This window comes from Rattus norvegicus, chromosome 19 (assembly GCF_021556685.1).
Source record: "Rattus norvegicus strain SHRSP/BbbUtx chromosome 19, alternate assembly SHRSP_T2T, whole genome shotgun sequence".
Lineage (NCBI taxonomy): Eukaryota > Metazoa > Chordata > Mammalia > Rodentia > Muridae > Rattus > Rattus norvegicus.
Window position 1 is genome coordinate 64,729,312 of NC_141552.1, and position 18,545 is coordinate 64,747,856.

An 18,545-nucleotide genomic window follows, 5' to 3' on the forward strand; every position below is an offset into this window, starting at 1 on the left:
TTCAAATTAACAACAATAAAACTAAATAAAACCTTTTTAATCCTTGAGCAGAGAACAGAGATGTAGAAATGAGTCTCCTCCAGGGACACAGAGGGCAAGATCCTCTGAAAACCATGGGTCACCCTTTAAATGTGGCTACTTGGAGAACAGTGGTTAAGAGCACTGACTCCTCTTCCAAGAGGACCCAGGTTCAATTCCTAGCACCCACACGGTGGTTCACGACCATCTGTAACTCCAGTGCTTCTGGCCCCTGTGCAGCCAGGCATGCATACAGCGCACAGCCACGCAGGCAGGGCACAAAAGTGGTTCCGTAAGCGTCTGGTTTAGAGTTTCACAAATAACATTTATTGGCTGCATTCACAACAGACTCGTGCGGACATTCGTACCAGCCCCCCTTCAACTAGCAGTCACGTGACGGTTCCTAGCTCAGATTGGACCATAGGCGCAGATCTTATCTTGTGTGGAAACAGCAAGTGTCACAGATCCTCCCGAGCTGAGGGCTTCCCTTGAGGACCATGATTTGGACTGACGTTCTTGCGGAGGATCTTGACAGTAGCTGAAGACTTCAATTCAGTCCCAGAACAAATGACTAGAAGCCAAGAGGAAGGCAAGGTCTGAGAGCTATGTCCCAGGCTGAGCCCCTGCTGTGCCCCAGGCTGAGCCCTCACTGTCCCTGGCATGGGCTTGCCAGGAGCCTCCACAGTAAGGATGGCATACAGCAGGGTCAGGAGATTGAAGCTAACGGGCAGGAGGAGACCTCAGTCGTGGAGTCTCCCACTACACCCAGGAACTGAGCAAGTGGACCTGGGTCAGGGCTGCGTCCGATTCCCAGCCGTGAGACCTGGTGAGCCTCTGATGTTCAGTCCTCACTCTCAGGAAGGGAGGGAACACCTAGTTCTGTAGAGCTGCCTAGGCAGTGAAACTGGAGCTACACAGGACGCCAAGGCAAGCGCAGGATAATGGGGTTGGGGGAGGGCACTCCATTGCACCATCATCCCAGGGAAGGCTCTGAGCCGGACTCACTGCCAGCAAGTGTCCACTAGCCCAAAGGGGCAGCCAGGCTGTGATGAGAAGGTTCACGGGGCTTCCCACATCCCAGCTGGACATGGGGACTGGGCCAGCACTGCTGACCCAGAGCAAGCACTTCGAAGTCAGGGGCAGCTCTGGGAAGAGTGCTGCCACCATGGTGTCTAGGGCTTAATGGCCTTTCAGTAAAGGACATAAGACAAGTCTAGGGTAAGGTGCTGGTGGCAGGGACTCTAAGGTAATGAGTGAGTGCGGAGTCCAGGCTCCCCCCTCCTCAACTCACCGAATGGCCATGATGGCCCTCAGGACCGCCTGCAGCAGGGTCAGGAGATTGAAGCTAACGGGTAGGAGGAGACCTAAGCGGCCAGCGTGCGGCTCATCCACCTGAAGAGCAGGCAGCTCCTCTTGATAAAGGGCCTGGAGCCGCTGCCACTTGAGGAGCAGGTGCTGGTCCCCACAGACCCGCCAACAGCCATACCATCTGCTTGAGTCCTGGGGGCAATCTGGAAGCAAGAGGAACATTGAGGAGAGGGTGGGACACCAGCTGGCCCCCAGAGGGTTCTGATCAACAATTTCCTTCCTTCCTTCCTTCCTTCCTTCCTTCCTTCCTTCCTTCCTTCCTTCCTTCCTTCCTTTATTTTTGCAGGGGGGGATTTTGCAGGAGGTTCAAGACAGGGTTTCTCTGTGTACCCCCTGGCCGACCTGAAACTCGCTGTGTAGACCAGACTGGCCTCGAACTCACAGAGATCTGCCTGCATCTGCGTCCACACTACCGGGACTAAAGGCTTGGGCCACCGACACCAAACATCATCACCTAGTTTCTGAGTCTTTACTCTTCAAAGTGGATAACTGGGACATGCAGCCTCGTTTGTTTGTTTGTTAGTTAGTATTTGTCTAGAAAAGAGAGTCCAGTGGAGATGGGTCCTAATTGGGATACCCCAGTCGAGTTACGGGAGCATCGCTGAGTTAACGGTCTCCCCTCCTCCAGCATAGTAGTCAAGCATTGCTTAAGGACTTCCCTACCATGGCTGGAGAAGTGCTCAATGGCTGAGAATACTGGCTGTCCTTTGAGAGGACCTGGGTTCGACTCCCAAAGTGCGTGCGCGTGCGCGCGCGCGCGCACACACACACACACACACACACACACACACACACACACACACAGAGTAGCTAGCAAACAACCCTCTGTACAGCTCCAGGGTCTACACCTCCCCCTTGTGGCTCTCACAGGCACTGCAAGCACAAGGCAGACATACATGCTGGCAAAGCATCCCTGACACTGACACATGCGTACACACATGTACCCACACTCGGAACACTCACACACGTGTGTGCCACGCTCTGCCAGCAGTCTCCAGCATGCAGTGGAGCTTACTGTGCTCCTCCCCCATGCAGACTCGTCTCCTGATCTTTCTTTCTCCTGCCCTGGGAGCGCCCGCACCCTAGAGTACCACACTGTGGGACCTGAGCGTGCGCGTGGCTGGAACAGTGACTATCATGTAAGCCTACCACGCCACTCAGGCTGACTCTGAGCACCTTCTATAACAAAGGCTCCCAACGGGACTTCCTGAACCCCGTTAGTATCTCTCAGGTAAGCTTCAGTCAATGCTGGATCCCCTTGATGCATTTTCCCCACACTATGGATGCACTATTGAGAGAAATATGAGCCCTAATCATATCAATGTGAAAGACACTTAATACGTAGCATAATAAATACAGTTTCCTTCTGAAAAATCCCACCACCAAAGAATGGAATGGGAAAACATGGAAACATCTTTTGCAAGAAAAATGTAAGATCAAAAATGCGTCTGAGGTTGTAACCGGCATGCAAAAGGTACACTGAGCTGGAAGGGGACAGGGAAGGGGACAGAAGAGGGGACAAGCTGTCCTCCTGACCCTGTCTCTGGCCTCCTAGCACAAAGAGGTGAGAGTCTTGCCCAATGGATTCTGTAAGTCATCTGAATTGAGGGCCACAGTGAAGCACCAGCCGTCCCTACTACAGGGAGGCTGAGGAGGGCACAGTTTGAGCCTGAGAGTTCACGCACAGCCGGAGCAACACAGTAAGGTCTTATCTTGAAAACAAGACAAATAAATCAAATAAAACCTCAACTACAAAGGGGTTGGGGATTTAGCTCAGTGGTAGAGTGCTTGCCTAGCAAGCGCAAGGCCCTGGGTTCGGTCCCCAGCTCCGGGGGGGGGGGGGGAAGAACCAAAAAAAAACAAAAACAAGGGGTTGGGGATTTAGCTCAGTGGTAGAGCGCTTACCTAGGAAGCGCAAGGCCCTGGGTTCGGTCCCCAGCTCCGAAAAAAAGAACCAAAAAAAAAAAAAAAAAAAAAAAAAAAAAAAAAAAAAAAAAAAAACAAAAACCTCAACTACAGAGTATGATTGGAGGGGGTGGAGAGACAGCTCAGAGGCGCAAGAGGACCAGGGTTCGAATCTACACTCCAGGTAACAGTGCTGCTTCTGTGGGAATGGGGCATTTTTACGCATTTAAGAATATGTCCGTTGTTGGCTACCCATTTCCCAAGCACTTCTCATCCTTTCCCAGAAAGCCGTCCCCACAGGGGATTTTCTGTGCAGAGCAGGCACAGTGAGGCCCAGAAGAACCTGACACCAGACCAGAGCCTGGAAGCATCTTCAAGATCAAGCCCAGGACACTGGGTACAAAACCATAAGTAATGTAGGAAGTCTTATTCAGAAAATCTGAGCCACACACAGAGTGTGTGTGTGTGTGTGTGTGTGTGTGTATGTGTGTGTGTTTGTATCTGTGTGTGTGTATGTTTCTGTCTGTGTGTGTATGTGTGTGTGAGTGTGTGTGTGTATGTTTGTGTCTGTGTGTGTGTATGTGTCTCTGAGTGTGTGTGTGTGTGTATGTTTGTGTCTGTGTATGTGTGTGTATGTTTGTATCTGTGTGTGTGTATGTTTCTGTCTGTGTGTGTATGTGTATATGTATGTTTGTATCTGTGTGTGTATGTTTGTGTCTGTGTGTGTGTGTATGTGTATGTTTGTATCTGTGTGTGTGTATGTTTGTGTCTGTGTGTGTATGTGTATGTGTATGTTTGTATCTGTGTGTGTGTATGTTTGTGTCTGTGTGTGTATGTGTATGTGTATGTTTGTATCTGTGTGTGTATGTTTGTGTCTGTGCGTGTATGTGTGTGAGTGTGTGTGTGTCTGTATGTATGTGTGTGAGTGTGTGTGTATGTTTGTATCTGTGTGTGTGTATATTTGTGTCTGTGTGTGTATATTTGTGTATGTGTGTGTATGTGTGTCTGAGTGTGTGTGTGTGTGTGTATGTTTGTATCTGTGTGTGTGTGTGCTGCCTGACACGTATGTGCATACAATAAATACATGTTGTCCACCATGAATACAGGAATGCATACATACCAGGTCACATGCATGAGCATCTCAACATACTGTGCAGCACACACAAACACAGGATTGTATCGTATAATGCGCACACAGCAATCGCGTGTTGCAGGTTTATGATTCAGGAGCCATCACACCAGAAATACACACCAGTTCAGAAGTGAACACCTACGTACACCCCAGACTACAAATAACAGAAGCTCATAGCCTAAATAAAACCACTTTAGGTATCATCGGCCCCGGCTTGCCACTGCTAAGACTGGTGACTGGTCTGTCTGGGTCATTTGTAAAAAGGCAGCAGGCAGCTGGTGATGCCTGGCTGGGGGTGGGAGTGGCTGTGTCACCTGTGTGGCCTTGTCCCACCCCCTTCCCACATGGTGTGGAGTTACCTGGAGTGTCTTTCACATTCTCCAGCCTCTTCGCTACCTAGAAGATGACAAAGTAGGTCAGTATGTCACCTAAAAGATGACAAAGTGGGTCAATATGTCATCTAGTGACCCATGTCTGTCTGTGGTGTGTGTGTCTGTTGGGGAGTAATCAGGACTTGAGACCTCAGGGCAGGGGTGCTGTGGCTCCCAACTCAGGACAGAGTTCTTTGTGCTGGAGACAGCTTGCTGCTCAGGGATGGAGAACCCCAAAGTGGAAGGCAGGAGGAGGGGAAGACAAGACTTCTAACTAGTCCCAAACACTGGAAAGGTCCTCTAGGCTGCAAGAAGGCTGGATATGGACAATCCAGGCCTCCTGGTCTGGAACTACCACTGTGGGGATGCAGGTGGTTCTAGAGGAAGGAAACCCAGAGTCACAGCCCCTCTGAGACATCACTGAAGGACCGGACAGGGGCAGAGGAATGGGTACAGGGCATGAAAGAAAGAGGGAGGGAGGGACAGCAAGGAGGAAAAGATGCAGCACCCTGGGTACCAGATGCCTCTCACCCATCCTCAGAGAATGAGGCCCACACTTCCCAGCAGCCTCTAGGAGATACGACCCTCCACTGCCATCATGGTTGTCAGGGAAAAGGCTCTTGGATTCCTTCCCTCTCATTCAACCCTGTCTCTCACACACACACCCACTTCTTACCTTCTTCTGTGACCTCAGCCCCTGGGGCACCCAGTAGGGCATGACGGCCCTGTCCCTGGGCATTGGAAGGCGGCCCCCAAAGCAGTGGCAGGAACACCGGCACGACCTCATGGCTCTGGGGACATAACACCGCATCATCTTCGAGACCTACCAGTGGACAGTGGGAAAGGGTCGAGGGGGCACCAGGTGTGACAGCCCACACCCGTAGTTACAGGACTCGGAAGGCAGGTGGATCTTCGAGAGTTCAAGGACAACCTGGTCTACAAAGCAAGACTGAGTCTTTAGGTGTGTGGGGAAGGGGCGGCTATAGCCCAGCTATTGCAGTCCTGTCCTCGCACACACAAGGACCTGAGTTCTATCTCCAGCACCATCAGGCGTAGGGGCCAGCAGGATGGCTCAGCTGGTAGGGGCACCTGTTGCCTTGCCTGCATACCTGTGATCAAGCCCTGGGACTCACAGTGGAGAGAGAGAAACGACCCCTGTAAACGTTCCTCTCATTTCCACACATGCCCTTGACCTATGTGTGTGCACGCACACACACGCACACACACACACACACACATACACACATATGCACACATACACATACCCAGAAAGAAAGAAAGAAAGAAAGAAAGAAAGAAAGAAAGAAAGAGAGAGAGAGAGAAAGAGAGAGAGAAAGAAAAGAAAGAGAGAAAGAAAGAGATTTCAAAAGAAGCATGGTATTTGTGGTCGTTTGAATGAGAACAGTCTTTACAGGTTCTTCTGTTTGAATGCTTGGTCTGTAGCTGCTGGAACTCTTTGAGAAGAATTAAGGGATGTGTGATCTTTTCCCTTTCTTTCTTTATATTTTATTTGATTTTTTTTTTTGAGACAGAGTCTCTATGTCTCTATGGCTGGCCTTGACCTGCCTTGGCACATTGTCAGTGGTAGTGAACTGTCTAGGAGCCTGTGGCAAGGGTGACTGCCCTTGTTTGGCTCTTTCTGAGTTCCTGTTGCCTTGGAGGAGGAGGATGTGGGCTGATTCAAGGGTGTCAAGGCCCTGTCACTCGGCCAGCTGCTCCCGGTGACCATGATCCCCACAGGAGAGAGGCAGGTACAAGGGATCTTGGAGAACACTCCAGACTTAGCACACAGATCACATAAGTGAAACTCAAAAGACCTATGCAAGCCAAAGCAATGGTTTAGCAGGTCAGGGTACACAGCCACAAAGCCCGATGACATGAGTTTGAATACCTGGTCCTCATGGGATGGAGGGAGAACCAACCCCAGATGTGGTCTTCTGATGGTCACAACTATACTGTGGTACCGCATGTATACACACACATGTATACACACAAGCACACATGCATGCATTCACACACACATATACACACAGACACACATGCACACATGCACCAAAAAATATGTAGAAGAGGAAGGAGGAGGAGGAGGAGGAGGAAGAGGAGGGCAGGAAGAAGAAGAAGGAGCAGGAAGAGGAGGAGTAAGAGGAAGAGGAGGTGGAGGAAGAAGAAGAGGAAGAAGAGGAGGAGGAGGAGGTGGAGGAGGAAGAAGAGGAAGGAGAGGAGGAGGAGGTGGAGGAGGAGGAAGAGGAAGAGGAGGAGGAGGAAGAGGAAGAGGAGAGAGGAGCTAGGGAGCTGGTGGGTCGGTGGGTGAGAACACCTACTGTGTGCCTCTGAGGACCTGCGTTTGGATCCACAACAACCTCACGAAGACAGGCATGGCTGTCTGACTGTAAGCCCAGCATTGGGGTGGAGACCGGCAGGTCCCAGGAGCTTGCGGACAGCTAGCCTAGCAGGAACAGCAAACATCAGGTTCAGGGAGAGGCTGTCTTAAGGGAACAGGACAGAAGACACCTGACAACATGCTCGGCCTCCAGATCTATCTGTGTGGGTGCATGTGTTCCCCCAACACACACAAACAAGCATACAACACATACACTGTACATGAGCACACACACACTACACACACACACACATACTGCACACACACATACTGCACATACACATACACTGCACGCACACACACATACACACACCCTGCACACACATACTGCACACACACATACTGCACACACACATACTGCACACACACATACACATACTGCACACACATATACTGCACACACACATATACTGCACACACACATACACTGCATACACACATATACTGCACACACACACATACTGCACACACATATATATACTGCACATGCACATACTGCACACACACAAAGTGCACACATATATATATACTGCACATACACATACTGCACACACACAAAATGCACACACATATATATACTGCACATACACATACTGCACACCCACATATACATACTGCACACACACTGCACACACACATACACTGCACATACACACATACTGTACACACACATACACTGCACACACACATACTGCACACACACATACTGCACACACATACACATACTGCACACACACATATACTGCACACACACATACTGCACACACACATACTGCACACACATACTGCACACACACATAATGCGCACATACACACTGCACAAACACATATACACTGCATGCACACGCACGTGTGTGCACACACTTTAAAAGAAACAAAGGGGGGTAGAGAGAAGAGGAAGAACGTGGGCGGGGACTGTCACTCAGAGGAGAACACTTGCCTAGTTTGTTCAAGCCCCAGCATAAAATCAATCAATCAATAAAACCAAAACCATATCCCAGAAACGTGGTCATAGAGTGACTGTGACTTTGATGGGCTCTGGACCAGGCCAGAAACTTCAGTCATAGAGTGCCTGTGACTTCGATGGCTGTGGCTCTGGACTGGGACAAGTGTCCTGGCCCTAAGTGACGGCAGTCAAGTCGCTCACTCACCTGCTTTCGTGGTCTCAGGGACAGAGGCACCCAGTAGGGCAGCAGTGCATCAGCCCGGGGCACAGGCAGGTGGCCCCCAAACTTGGCATAGCATTGGCAGCACACGCACTCCTGGAGAACAGTGCGGAGGCCAGGGTACACCTGAGCAAGACACACAGAGTGCACAACTTAGCGGGGTACACCTGACCGAGACACAGACAGAGCAGAACTAAGCAGGGGCACCCGAGAAAGACAACTGAGTGTGACAGGAGTTGGGGGCAGCACCGAGAGGAAGGGGCAGGCACTCAGATCTGCCTGTGACTCAGACCTGTGGCTACACAGCTGTTTGCAGGCATGAATCTGCAAGCCAGGTTGCGGGCAATCCTGGCCACTCACTGTGAGCAAGTCTGTCTATGGAAGACTGAAGCACCTCGAGGCAGGGGGCATCTCCTCCCTGGCAAACCTGTGGTTTTCTGCACGGACCACGTGTTAGGACCACCACCCCCTCTAGGGGCAGAGGAAGATGCTGATGACCGGGGGCAAGTCACTGAAGGGGCTCCTGGAGGGACTAGTTGGGAAGATGTGAGACTACACAGATATCTGGGGACAGAGAAATGACCCATATAACCACATGCTTCTGGGCGGGACCCAGCCTGAGACTCTCCTCTCCCTCCTCTCACCCATAGGAGGGGCAAGAGGCTGAGGGCATTTCCTCACCGACTGACCCGTGATGCACACATCCTTCCCAAAGGTCTGAAACGAACTCTTCCTAGAAAAGACAAACGCGTGGCTGTGAAGGTTCTGAGCTCCGTGCAAACTGCAGGCTGGGCACTGCTGGCCCTTGGCACTACGCTCAGGGTGGAGAGGTCGTCCTTCTGAGCCCGGGAGGTGTTTCAGGGAGACAGAAGGGCAGGCTCGCACACATTATAACTTTCCAACTGACGTGGGACCCTGTGTTCCCAAGCCAACCTGTTTCTTTTTTTTTTTTTTTTTTTTAGGAGCTGGGGACCGAACCCAGGGCCTTGCGCTTGCTAGGCAAGCGCTCTACCACTGAGCTAAATCCCCAGCCCCTCCAACCTGTTTCAATACACTCCAGCTAGAGCCTGGCTTGGCTCTCAGGAGGGTACAAAGGCCTGAACCTCATTGGGTTCAAGGGCTCAAGCCTCAAGGGCTCCATTGATCCCCGTGAGGCTTTGTTGGTTATAGACAGACTTACTGCATTAAGAGGGAGCTCATGTCAAAACTGTCAAAAAAAAAAAAAAAAAAAAAAAACTCAGTAGACCTGGTGACTCTGCCTCAAGGAGGACAGGGCAAGACACAGGGGCACAGAGAATAGATTGGGGGGAGGGAGCGCAGCAAAATAAAGGGGGGCAGAGAGGGCAGAGTGGAACAAAAGGGGACAGAAACGGGGAGGGGGGGAGACACAGCAGGACAGTGTGCTCAGAGTGGCAGTTACTCTTCCCAGCCACATGCTGCCAGAATATTGGCTGTGTGAGAGTCTCTGACACGCAGATGTCAAATGCTGGGCAAAACAGACTTTCTGCAGCAGGTGCCAGTTTGCTCCACGTCAGAAAGTGCTGCCCCCTAGTGGTTTGATACAATAATCCCAATCATTATTGTCCACTTTGTTATCTTGAGGTAACCACAGCAATCCTCCTGCCTCATCCCCCTATGTGCGGGGATCCCAGGAGCGTGCTTGGTGTGCCTTTGCACTCAGTGCTCATGGCTGATAACTGAACATAAGTCAAGGGGGCTGATCGGCCCAACATCTGGTCTGCCCACAGTAGCCCAGCCTGGAGGTGAGGTCCAGCTGGTCTCCGAGTTTAGTCACTACAGTGTCAGAACCCTTGGAACTGCCTGCTGGGACTAGCGAGCGCAGTTGGTCTCCTTCTTTGCTGAAAGAGCTACCCTAGTTACCACAGGAAGTCTGGGTGGTCACCTGGCCTGGGAGAGAAGCCCCCACAAAGGAAAGGAGAGGGCTGAGGGAAACCCATCAGGGACCGCAGTTCGTGCACACCTGGATACAGCCATGCCTGAAGGCCTGCTCCTGACATTTCCAGGGATGGAAAGTGTAGGTCGCCACTGCGCTACCGCTGGACCTGGCAGCCTCGGGGCTCCGGGCACTCACAGGTGAACTCCGAGGTCACCTGTGCAGACTCTGGGATGACCTGATCTGTCATGATGCACTGTGCTGGGCATGTGCTATCCAGCCAGGTCGGACCAGAGCCAGGCGAGGTCCAAGGTCCTCCCTAAGACCGGAGGGTTGCGCTGCTTCCCAACAGCTTCCCGCTTGACCGGCTGATTGGCCCTCGATCAGCCAATCAGAAGCTGTCATATTTGGGTGTGCACTGAGCTGACAGCTGATTGGTTACTGATGGGGGCAGTAGGACAGAGAGGACATTTGTCTCGCGCTCCCTATCCTCTCATCGCCTGGGTGAACTTGAAGACCAGCCCGAGGGCACTCACCATTTCCTGTGGATGGGTCTGTGCGCGCGTGGGACAACCCGGTCCCGATCCCCTGAAAAGAGACAGAGGGAAGTGGGACAAAGCCTAAGGGGTCCCCATGGGCTAAATTCCTTCTGTGGGTCCCAGATACCACCCAGGATCCCCCAAGCCACTCGTTATCAAGTAAAGTAACAGCTTGGAGAACCTGAACGTTGCGCACACGCCTGTCAGACGTGCATGAGTTGTAACTTTAAAAGAAAGGTTTCCATCCAAGACTTTGGTCAGACTAGACTTAGTGTTTGGGGCCCGGTGAGACGGCTTAGCAGGAGAGTGCTTCTGCTGCCTAGCCTGACAACATGAGTTCGATCCCAGGACCCACATGGTGGAAGGCGAGTACTCCCACATATCTCACCTAGCAGTTCCGGAAACAGCCCTCAGCATGGGAGAAAATCCAGCCATACTTCAGGCAGGGGATTAAATTCCGAATTTACAGAGAACTGTGAAAGTTGACTACCAAGGGAACACAGCTGCCAATCAACAAACGGGCTGGTGAAGGGAACAGACTTCTTTCTGCCTCATCCTGGGACTGCCCTTAGCAGAGGAGGGGGATGTGGATACCTGCCCCTGCCATGGCAACACTCCAGATCACATCCCTAGGGCATACCTTCTCATCTGTTTCCTAAGTCACCTCCCTGTGACTACTTTGGATTCCTGTCTTGGGGTCTGCCCCTGGAGGATCCTAAATTGAGGCAAGTTCTTTCCATCACCCCGCTGACAGTCAACACCCACCAAGGGGAACCCCTCTCCCCAGTCCCTGGACCTCATGCAGTTGCAGCTGTGCATGGACAGCAACGGCTCAGAGACCTGGTGGGCTGGGGCGGGCACACCAGTCCCCCTGCACGCAGGGGTGGTGGCTGATGTGGCAGGGTGCTGGACCCCTACTAATAAACAACAGGAACAACTCAATAAATGGAAAGACGAAGAATTGCCACCATGGCCGTGCTGGGAAGCACAGCAAGCCCGCAGCTGAGGTGTCCGCGCTGCAGGAAAGATGCATTCTGGCTGAGCACGGAAACCATTTCAGAGCATAAGGATTGTCAAGACGTCCAGGCCAGCCTAGACTACAGAGTAACCCTGACTCAAAACGCAAAAATAAAATAAAATAAAAAAATAATAAGGGGCTGGAGAGATGGCTCAGCAGTTAAGAGCACTGGCTGCCCTTCTAGAGGTCATGAGTTCAATTCCCAGCAACCACATGGTGGCTCACAACCATCTGTGATGGGATCTGATGCCCTCTTCTGGTGTGTCCGAAGACAGCTACAGTGTACTTAGATAAATAAATCTTTAAAAGAAATAAAAATATAAAATAAAAAAATCAGGCAGGCAGGGGTGGCACAACGCCTTTAGTCCCAGCACTCAGAGAGGCAGAGGCAGGTGGATCTCTTTGAGTTGGAGGTCAGCCTGGTCTACAGGGTATGGTCCAAGGTGGACCAGGCTACACGGAAAAAACATGTCTTGAACAACAACAAAACACACACACACACACACACACACACACACACACACAAACAAACAAACAAAAAAGGAAATTAAAATGCTAAGAACATATTCCCTCCTGGGGACACTTCCCAGGTCTGTCTATCAGACTGGATGTTGGAGGGTTCTAGGACAAGGTCACCCCAGTTACTCCAACTAGAGCCAGTTACATCTCATTCCCTGATTCCCTGGCTACAGGGCTCTTAGCATCTTGCCCAACGGTGGTATTGTGAGCGTCCCCGGGGTAGGCACTCTGTGTGCTCTACCAACTTAGCCGTTACCTTTTCCTCGTAGGCTCGCCGGTATCATGGCCATCCCTTCCCTCTGCCTCCAATGGTGGCACGCCCCAGTTCTTCCTCAGTGGTTGTGCCTGGTCTTCCTTCACTCTGCCCTCCAGGGTGCTGTGGGAGACGGTGTCACCATCATCATCCTCACTGACATCAGAGCGGGAAAGGGAGAAGGCCCACACGGATTCTAATGGCTTGCTACTCCCCAAACGCCTCTGTCAGCCCGCTTCCCCATGGTCCTAGGGCTCCCTGCAAGGAAGCAGCCACCTACTTGCCTGTGCACCGTCTGTGTCCCCCACAACCATGGTACTCCGTGAGAGCCGGACTTCCAATGGAACTATGGAATGCTGGGAACAGAAGCTCCACGGTGATGGTGGGACAGCCATCCCTCTCAGGCAGCCCTTGTCCCCTGCTGGCTCCAGAAGGGTAGCATAGGCCCAGGAGCTGCAGACATGGACAGAAACGAGGTCCACCGGGCTCAGGGTGTGGGAAGCTCTGTGGTAACTTCCTGAGTGGTTGTCTTCAAATGGCCCAGGAAGCGCAGGATCCCAGTGTATGCAGCAGCTGTCCCGACCTGGTGTCCAGAGTGACCCAGCAGCTCCATGCAGCAGGCTCCAGAGTTTAGCCACAGAGTTTAGACCGGTGGGCCCCAGGCAGCGGTTGCATCAGCCTCACTGGTGCACAGGCAAATGGAGTCAGACCCAACACCCAACTGTTCTCTCAGCTCCGCCCCACCTCTGACCCTCCCTAGCTCCTCATCCGTACCTAGACACCCAGGAACCCACATCTTCAACCCTCACAGCAGCTGTTTCAACGCCCTGTAGGCCATTCTTAGCAAGGCAGCCCAAGTATATCCTTGGTCCCTTCAGGAGCTTCTGTGACACTCAGAGAACCACAGTCCTTATCACGGCCTCTGGGGCAGTACTTAATGTGGGCCTGTGTGTCCTTGTCCAAACAGACACACTGACAGACTCCATCCACTCTGCGAGTCAGCCTCCTTCCCTGACACGATGCTCCTTGCTGCTCCACAGTGCCATGTGCTTCCTTTATTAAGCCACCTGTGCCCTCCACCCATAATGCCCTGCCGTCACCAGCCACCCGTAGGCTTCACTACTTGGGTCCACAGAACAGGCTGTACTAAGCAGACTGAGCAAGGCAAGGTGAGTTTCAGATGACAAGATGATACCAGCTAAGCCAGGGTTTGGCAGTGCCGGACTCATGTACTTTCAGCATTTCTTTCCACAGTCACCTCTTCAGGTGACACTGGGGGACAGAGACTTGTAGTCAGGTACGTGAGCTCTCAGCACTCAGGAAGTCCAGCCAGGGACCCATCTGAGGGACCGAGTTTGTGACCAGGTTACTGGGTACATTCTCTGCAGAATGGCAGGGCAATAACCAGCTCTGGCCAGCCACTGGCCCAGATGGACTCGTCCCCAGTCTCCAGCCCAGGTGTCCCCTCCCCAGACGGCTGCTCGTGTCCTTTCTCCCTCCCACGTTTCTCCCCTGGCATTTTCTGCAGGGACAGTGCAGAGACCTTGCACATCTTGTTGTGCATGGCCAGCATCCCGGCGTGCAGACAGAAAGAGGCCACCCTGGCCATTAAGGAGTGGGCATCACTGTGGCCTGTAAGGATGGATGGCTAGGGTAGATATGCCCCGGGACAATGAGGGGCTTCCAGCATACTCTTCATCCTGCGCAGGGGGGAAAGCAAGACGGGGCAGCCACTGTCAAGCCTAAGCAGGGCTGGGTTTGCGTGTTTATGAGTACACGTGTTTGCCTGCATGCTGGGTTTGTGCAGAACATCTGTACAGCACCCACAGTGCCAGAAGAGGGCTCCGGAGCCCCTGTGACTGGAGTTGTAAGATGGTTGTGAGCTGTCGCATGGGCTCTGGAAACAAAACCCAAGTCCTCTGGAAGAGCAGCCAGTTCTCCTACCCAGTGAGTCGTCTCGCCAGCCCCGGGCAGGTTCTAAAGGCCCAGCACACACACACACACACACACACACACACACACACACACACACACACACACACACACACACGGCGTCTCTCTGTACTCTAAAGACCCCATCCACACACAAGATATGCCAGGGTGTGTAGAACTACTCACAAGGCGCCCAACCGCAAACAATCCAAGATCTAGTAGCAGGAGAGAGACGAGCACTAGCCAGCCAGCCAGCCATGCAGGAGTGTGACTGACAGGTGCTGAGGGGTGGGGGAGCCCCAGCATGGGCAGACACATAGTCTCAACAGGGAAATGACCCCCATGGATGGCTGGCTCTATGTGAGCAGCCCAAGTTTGAAGTATAAAACGCAGACGGAAAACAGCAATGTACTATGAGATTCTTTTTTTTTTTTTTTTTTCCAGAGCTGGGGACCGAACCCAGGGCCTTGCACTTGCTAGGCAAGCGCTCTACCACTGAGCTAAATCCCCAACCCCACTATGAGATTCTTGTAGGGTGTGCAGCTGTAGTACCCCCAGCTTGTAATCCCAACACTTGAGAGCCTGAAGCAGCAGGAGCAGGGGCTTCAAGCCAGCCTCATCTAGTTAGAGATACTCAGTCTCTCTTTCTCTCATGTGTGCATGTGCGTGTGCGTGTGCATAATGTATGATGTGTGTGATACGTGTGTGTTGTGTGTGCTGTGTGTTTGTGTGATATGTATGATATGCATATGTGTGTGATGTGTGCATGTGTGTGATGTGTGTGTCATGTATGATATGTGATGTGTGTGTTTGTGTGTGCTTGTGTGATGCATGTGTCATGTATGTGTGATATGTGTGATGGGTGTGTTTGTGTGATGTGTGTGTCACGTATGGTATGTGTGATATTTGTGATGTGTGAGACATGTGTGTGTTTGTGATGTGTGTGTGATGTATGATATGTTTGTGATGTGTGTGTGATGTATGATATGTTTGTGATGTGTGTGATGTGTGTGTGACATGTGTGTGATGCATGTGTGATGTGTACTTGTGATATGTGTGCGTGATGTGTATATATGTGTGATATGTGTGTGATGAGATGTGTGTATGTTTGTGATGTGTATATGATATGTGTGATGTGTGTATATGTGTGTGATGTGAGTGATGTGTGTATGTGTGAGTGTGTGGGATGTTTGTTTGTGTGTGTGTGTGTGTGTGTGTGTGTGTGTGATGAGTATGGGATGTATGTGAAAAGAAGCATTTGAAAAGAGTCTTGAAAGAGACAGTATGGAAACAAGTTGAGAAATGGTCTGAGCTCCCTACTGTGTGCACAGGCGGAACACTCTGGAAGGGGGAAAGGAGTGAACCGTGGGTCAGTTTAGAAAATCTGGAAGGGTGACATCATTCTGTCCCCACTGTGGGGCTTAAGTGGTCCTCAACCCAAAAAGTCCCATGCAGCCACTGGAAACAATACCTCAATGAGTGCCAAAACAGTTGCCCAGTATATTCAAGATCCTGGGTTCAATCCCCAGCACCGCCTGTAAATAAAGCCATTTCTAGCAGGGCAGAAGTGGTTGCACAATGCTGCACTCAAAAGGCAGCAGCAAGAAAGTAAGGAGTCTGGCTGGATGTGGGGGCCCACCACTTTAATCCTAGCACTTGGAAGGCAGAGGCAGGTGGCTCTCTGAGAGTTCAAGACTAGCCTGGTCTACAGAATGAGTACCAAGACAGTTGGGGTTGTTACACAGAAAAACAAATACAAAAAACAAAAAACCCTGTCTTTAAAACAAAAGTACTCACGAGCATGCAGATAATCTTACTATCCAAAAATGTCTGGTTTGACTTGTCTTTTTCTAAGTGTCTCTATCTCTATGGCCTTGGGCAAATGACTCATCCCCTGGGATTCTGCCTCCTCTTCTACCTATATCCACACCCCGCATTGTTAAAGGGGTTTCCTCTACCAAGGATGGGGCTGCAGGGGGGCCTCTCCCCTGGCCAGAGCAACTTCCAGGAGCCCACTGCTTGGAGGACTGCAGACAGACACACCGAGTTACCGGGCAGGAGGTGACAGCTAAGCCACAGGTTGTACCTTCACTTTCCAGATCAAGGAGAAGCAGGACAAGACAAGAGATCTTCCCTATTGGAAGAGCGTTTATGAAGGAATTGTGGGCTGCAGTAACCCTGAGTACCCACTAGAGGTCACACCACAACCTCTTTAAAAGGAATGGTTGGGTGGTCAGCTTGACAAGACTTGGAGACTGGAGGCTACATTGGGGCCAGGTGACAGATCATGACCCTTCCACCAGGCCCCATCTGTAATCTCAGCTCCAGAAAGCATTCACCCCGCCCTCATGGCTGGCTGGCTGCTGTTTCCCATGGGACGAAAAAAAAAAAAAAAAGCCCAAGTTCAGAAAGGAAAGGGAAAAATCTAGTGGGACCCCCTGATATTTTGCTTTAAAATATTTCAGGCCTGGAGCTGCACCTCAGAAGTACTCATCTGCCTGGTGCTGCCCCCAACCATGTGAAAATGAAACTGTCTCAGAGACCTGTGTGGAGACACATCAGTCCATCAGCAGACACACCTTCCCCCTCTGGACCCCAGTGTCTCAATCTGACAGGAAGCCAATGCGCCGCTGGCCACCCTGGGGGAGGGCAGAAGCCCAATGGCGGCCTCAAAGCCTCAGCGTTAACTGCATGCTTTTTAAGTTTTATGTGCTGCATCTGTGTGTGTGTGTGTGTGTGTGTGTGTGTGTGTGTGTGTGTGTCCCTGTGATGTATGCATGCATGGCTATACACGTTTGTGGAGGCCTGAGGTTGACACTGTCTTCTTCAATTGCTCCCCACTTTTTTTATTTAATAATATTATTAATAAATATTATTATTTGTAATAGTATTATAAATATTATTTTATTAATATGAGTACACTGCTGCTCTCTTCAGACACACCAGAAGAGGACATCGGATCCCATTACAGATGGTTGTGAGCCACCATGTGGTTGCTGGGAATTGAACTCAGGACCTCTGGAAGAACAGTTGGTGCTCTTAACCGCTGAGCCATCTCTCCAGCCTGCTCTCCACTTTTTAAAAAAAAAAAAAAAAAAAAAAAGATTTTGAAGACTACTTTGTACGTGTCACAACTGACACATGGTTAAAGGGTCAGATGGTCAGACAGCAGGCACCTTGGCTGAGTAGGTTCTTCCTTTCCACTGCACACGTGAGCTTCCGGCCGATTCTCCCATCAGATGCAATGCCGGGATTCGACTCAAACCATGGCATCTGGGTTTTAAGATGGATTCCAGGAATCAGAACTCAGGTCTCTGACTGCACCAGCCCCCCTATCCACTGAGCCGCCTTCCTGACCCTTCCGCATTACTTAAGTCACTTATCTTGTTGAGCTGACTCACTCACCAGAAGGCCCCTGGGACCGACCCTGCTATTGCCTCCCCAGTCCTGGCATTACCGGCACTTGAGTGCCAGGGATCTGAACTTAAGAGTCTCCTGCTTGCAAAGCAAGAAGCTTATGTGTGCATTGATCAAGTATAGCTCTTCTATTCTTACGTTTTACATAAACATAATACTGTACCTCTTCCAGCATCCCATGGTGCAACACTGATTCGTGCACATTGGCCCCGCTTGCCTGTGCCCTCACTGTAGCTGGACTGGGGCCCTCTGGGCTTCGCTGAGACCCCCAGATAGACATCCGAGTTCTCAAATCTGCCACCTTTGCTGTGGACACCTGGCAGAACGCACACCCATTTCTGTCCTATAGCTGCACAATTGCCCTCCAACACATTGCCATTGTCTCTCGGGGGTGCTGGATGGGGACAAGGACACAAGCCAACACTTTCTTGGGCACTAAGGAGTCACCTTGATCCCTCCTCAACATTTGGGAAAAGTTTTCAATTAGCAATAATAGTGCCTTGGATAAACTTCATTGGCTACGATACTGCAACTGCGCAAAGCTCTCATCCACACTGGGAAAAGCTGAAGGTTCTCTTTGGATCATACAAGGAATGGAGAGATTAGCTCTGCAGCTAAGAGTATGGCAGCTCT

At 51.2% G+C, this 18,545-nt stretch overlaps 1 protein-coding gene, 1 long non-coding RNA gene and 1 pseudogene across 6 annotated transcripts; 1 reads left to right on the forward strand and 2 right to left on the reverse strand.

Moving 5' to 3' along the window:
- Nucleotides 1–322: 322 nt before the first annotated feature.
- On the reverse strand, nt 323–12,913 carry C19h16orf95 (similar to human chromosome 16 open reading frame 95). 5 transcript variants are annotated; one of them, XM_087595144.1, is made up of 9 exons: nt 12,848–12,913; nt 12,567–12,719; nt 10,771–10,822; nt 9,022–9,073; nt 8,326–8,466; nt 5,471–5,617; nt 4,783–4,819; nt 1,310–1,529; nt 323–589 (listed from the first exon to the last, which is right to left on the reverse strand). In XM_087595144.1, the coding sequence occupies exons 2-9, from the start codon at nt 12,598–12,600 to the stop codon at nt 571–573; spliced, it is 702 nt and encodes a 233-aa protein (XP_087451270.1). In that variant the 5' UTR covers nt 12,601–12,719; nt 12,848–12,913; the 3' UTR covers nt 323–570. The 5 variants fall into 5 exon arrangements, with proteins under 5 accessions (XP_087451270.1, XP_087451271.1, XP_087451269.1 ...); XM_087595145.1 differs by having other exon boundaries at nt 12,567–12,686; nt 12,848–12,911; XM_087595143.1 differs by having other exon boundaries at nt 12,844–12,909.
- Nucleotides 12,914–12,925: 12 nt separating this feature from the next.
- Nucleotides 12,926–17,385, forward strand: LOC120098534 (uncharacterized). Its single transcript, XR_015643646.1, has 3 exons — nt 12,926–13,039; nt 13,531–13,732; nt 16,961–17,385. It is a non-coding gene; the product is annotated as an uncharacterized LOC120098534 (long non-coding RNA).
- A 988-nt stretch (nt 17,386–18,373) lies between these two features.
- LOC120098740 (U4 spliceosomal RNA) lies at nt 18,374–18,456 on the reverse strand (annotated as a pseudogene).
- Between the last annotated feature and the right edge of the window lie 89 nt (nt 18,457–18,545).

What these genes read in the sequence shown, in the direction of transcription:
- C19h16orf95 (XM_087595144.1), bottom strand. Translation starts at nt 12,600, where the DNA reads ATGGCCATGATACCGGCGAGCCTACGAGGAAAAG. An exon ending in TGTGCATCACGGGTCAGTCG is followed by an intron (nt 8,467 to 9,021) that starts GTGAGGAAATGC and finishes TGTCTTGCTCAG; the next exon opens with GTGTACCCTGGCCTCCGCAC. An exon ending in CCCTGAGACCACGAAAGCAG is followed by an intron (nt 5,618 to 8,325) that starts GTGAGTGAGCGA and finishes GTCCACTGGTAG; the next exon opens with GTCTCGAAGATGATGCGGTG.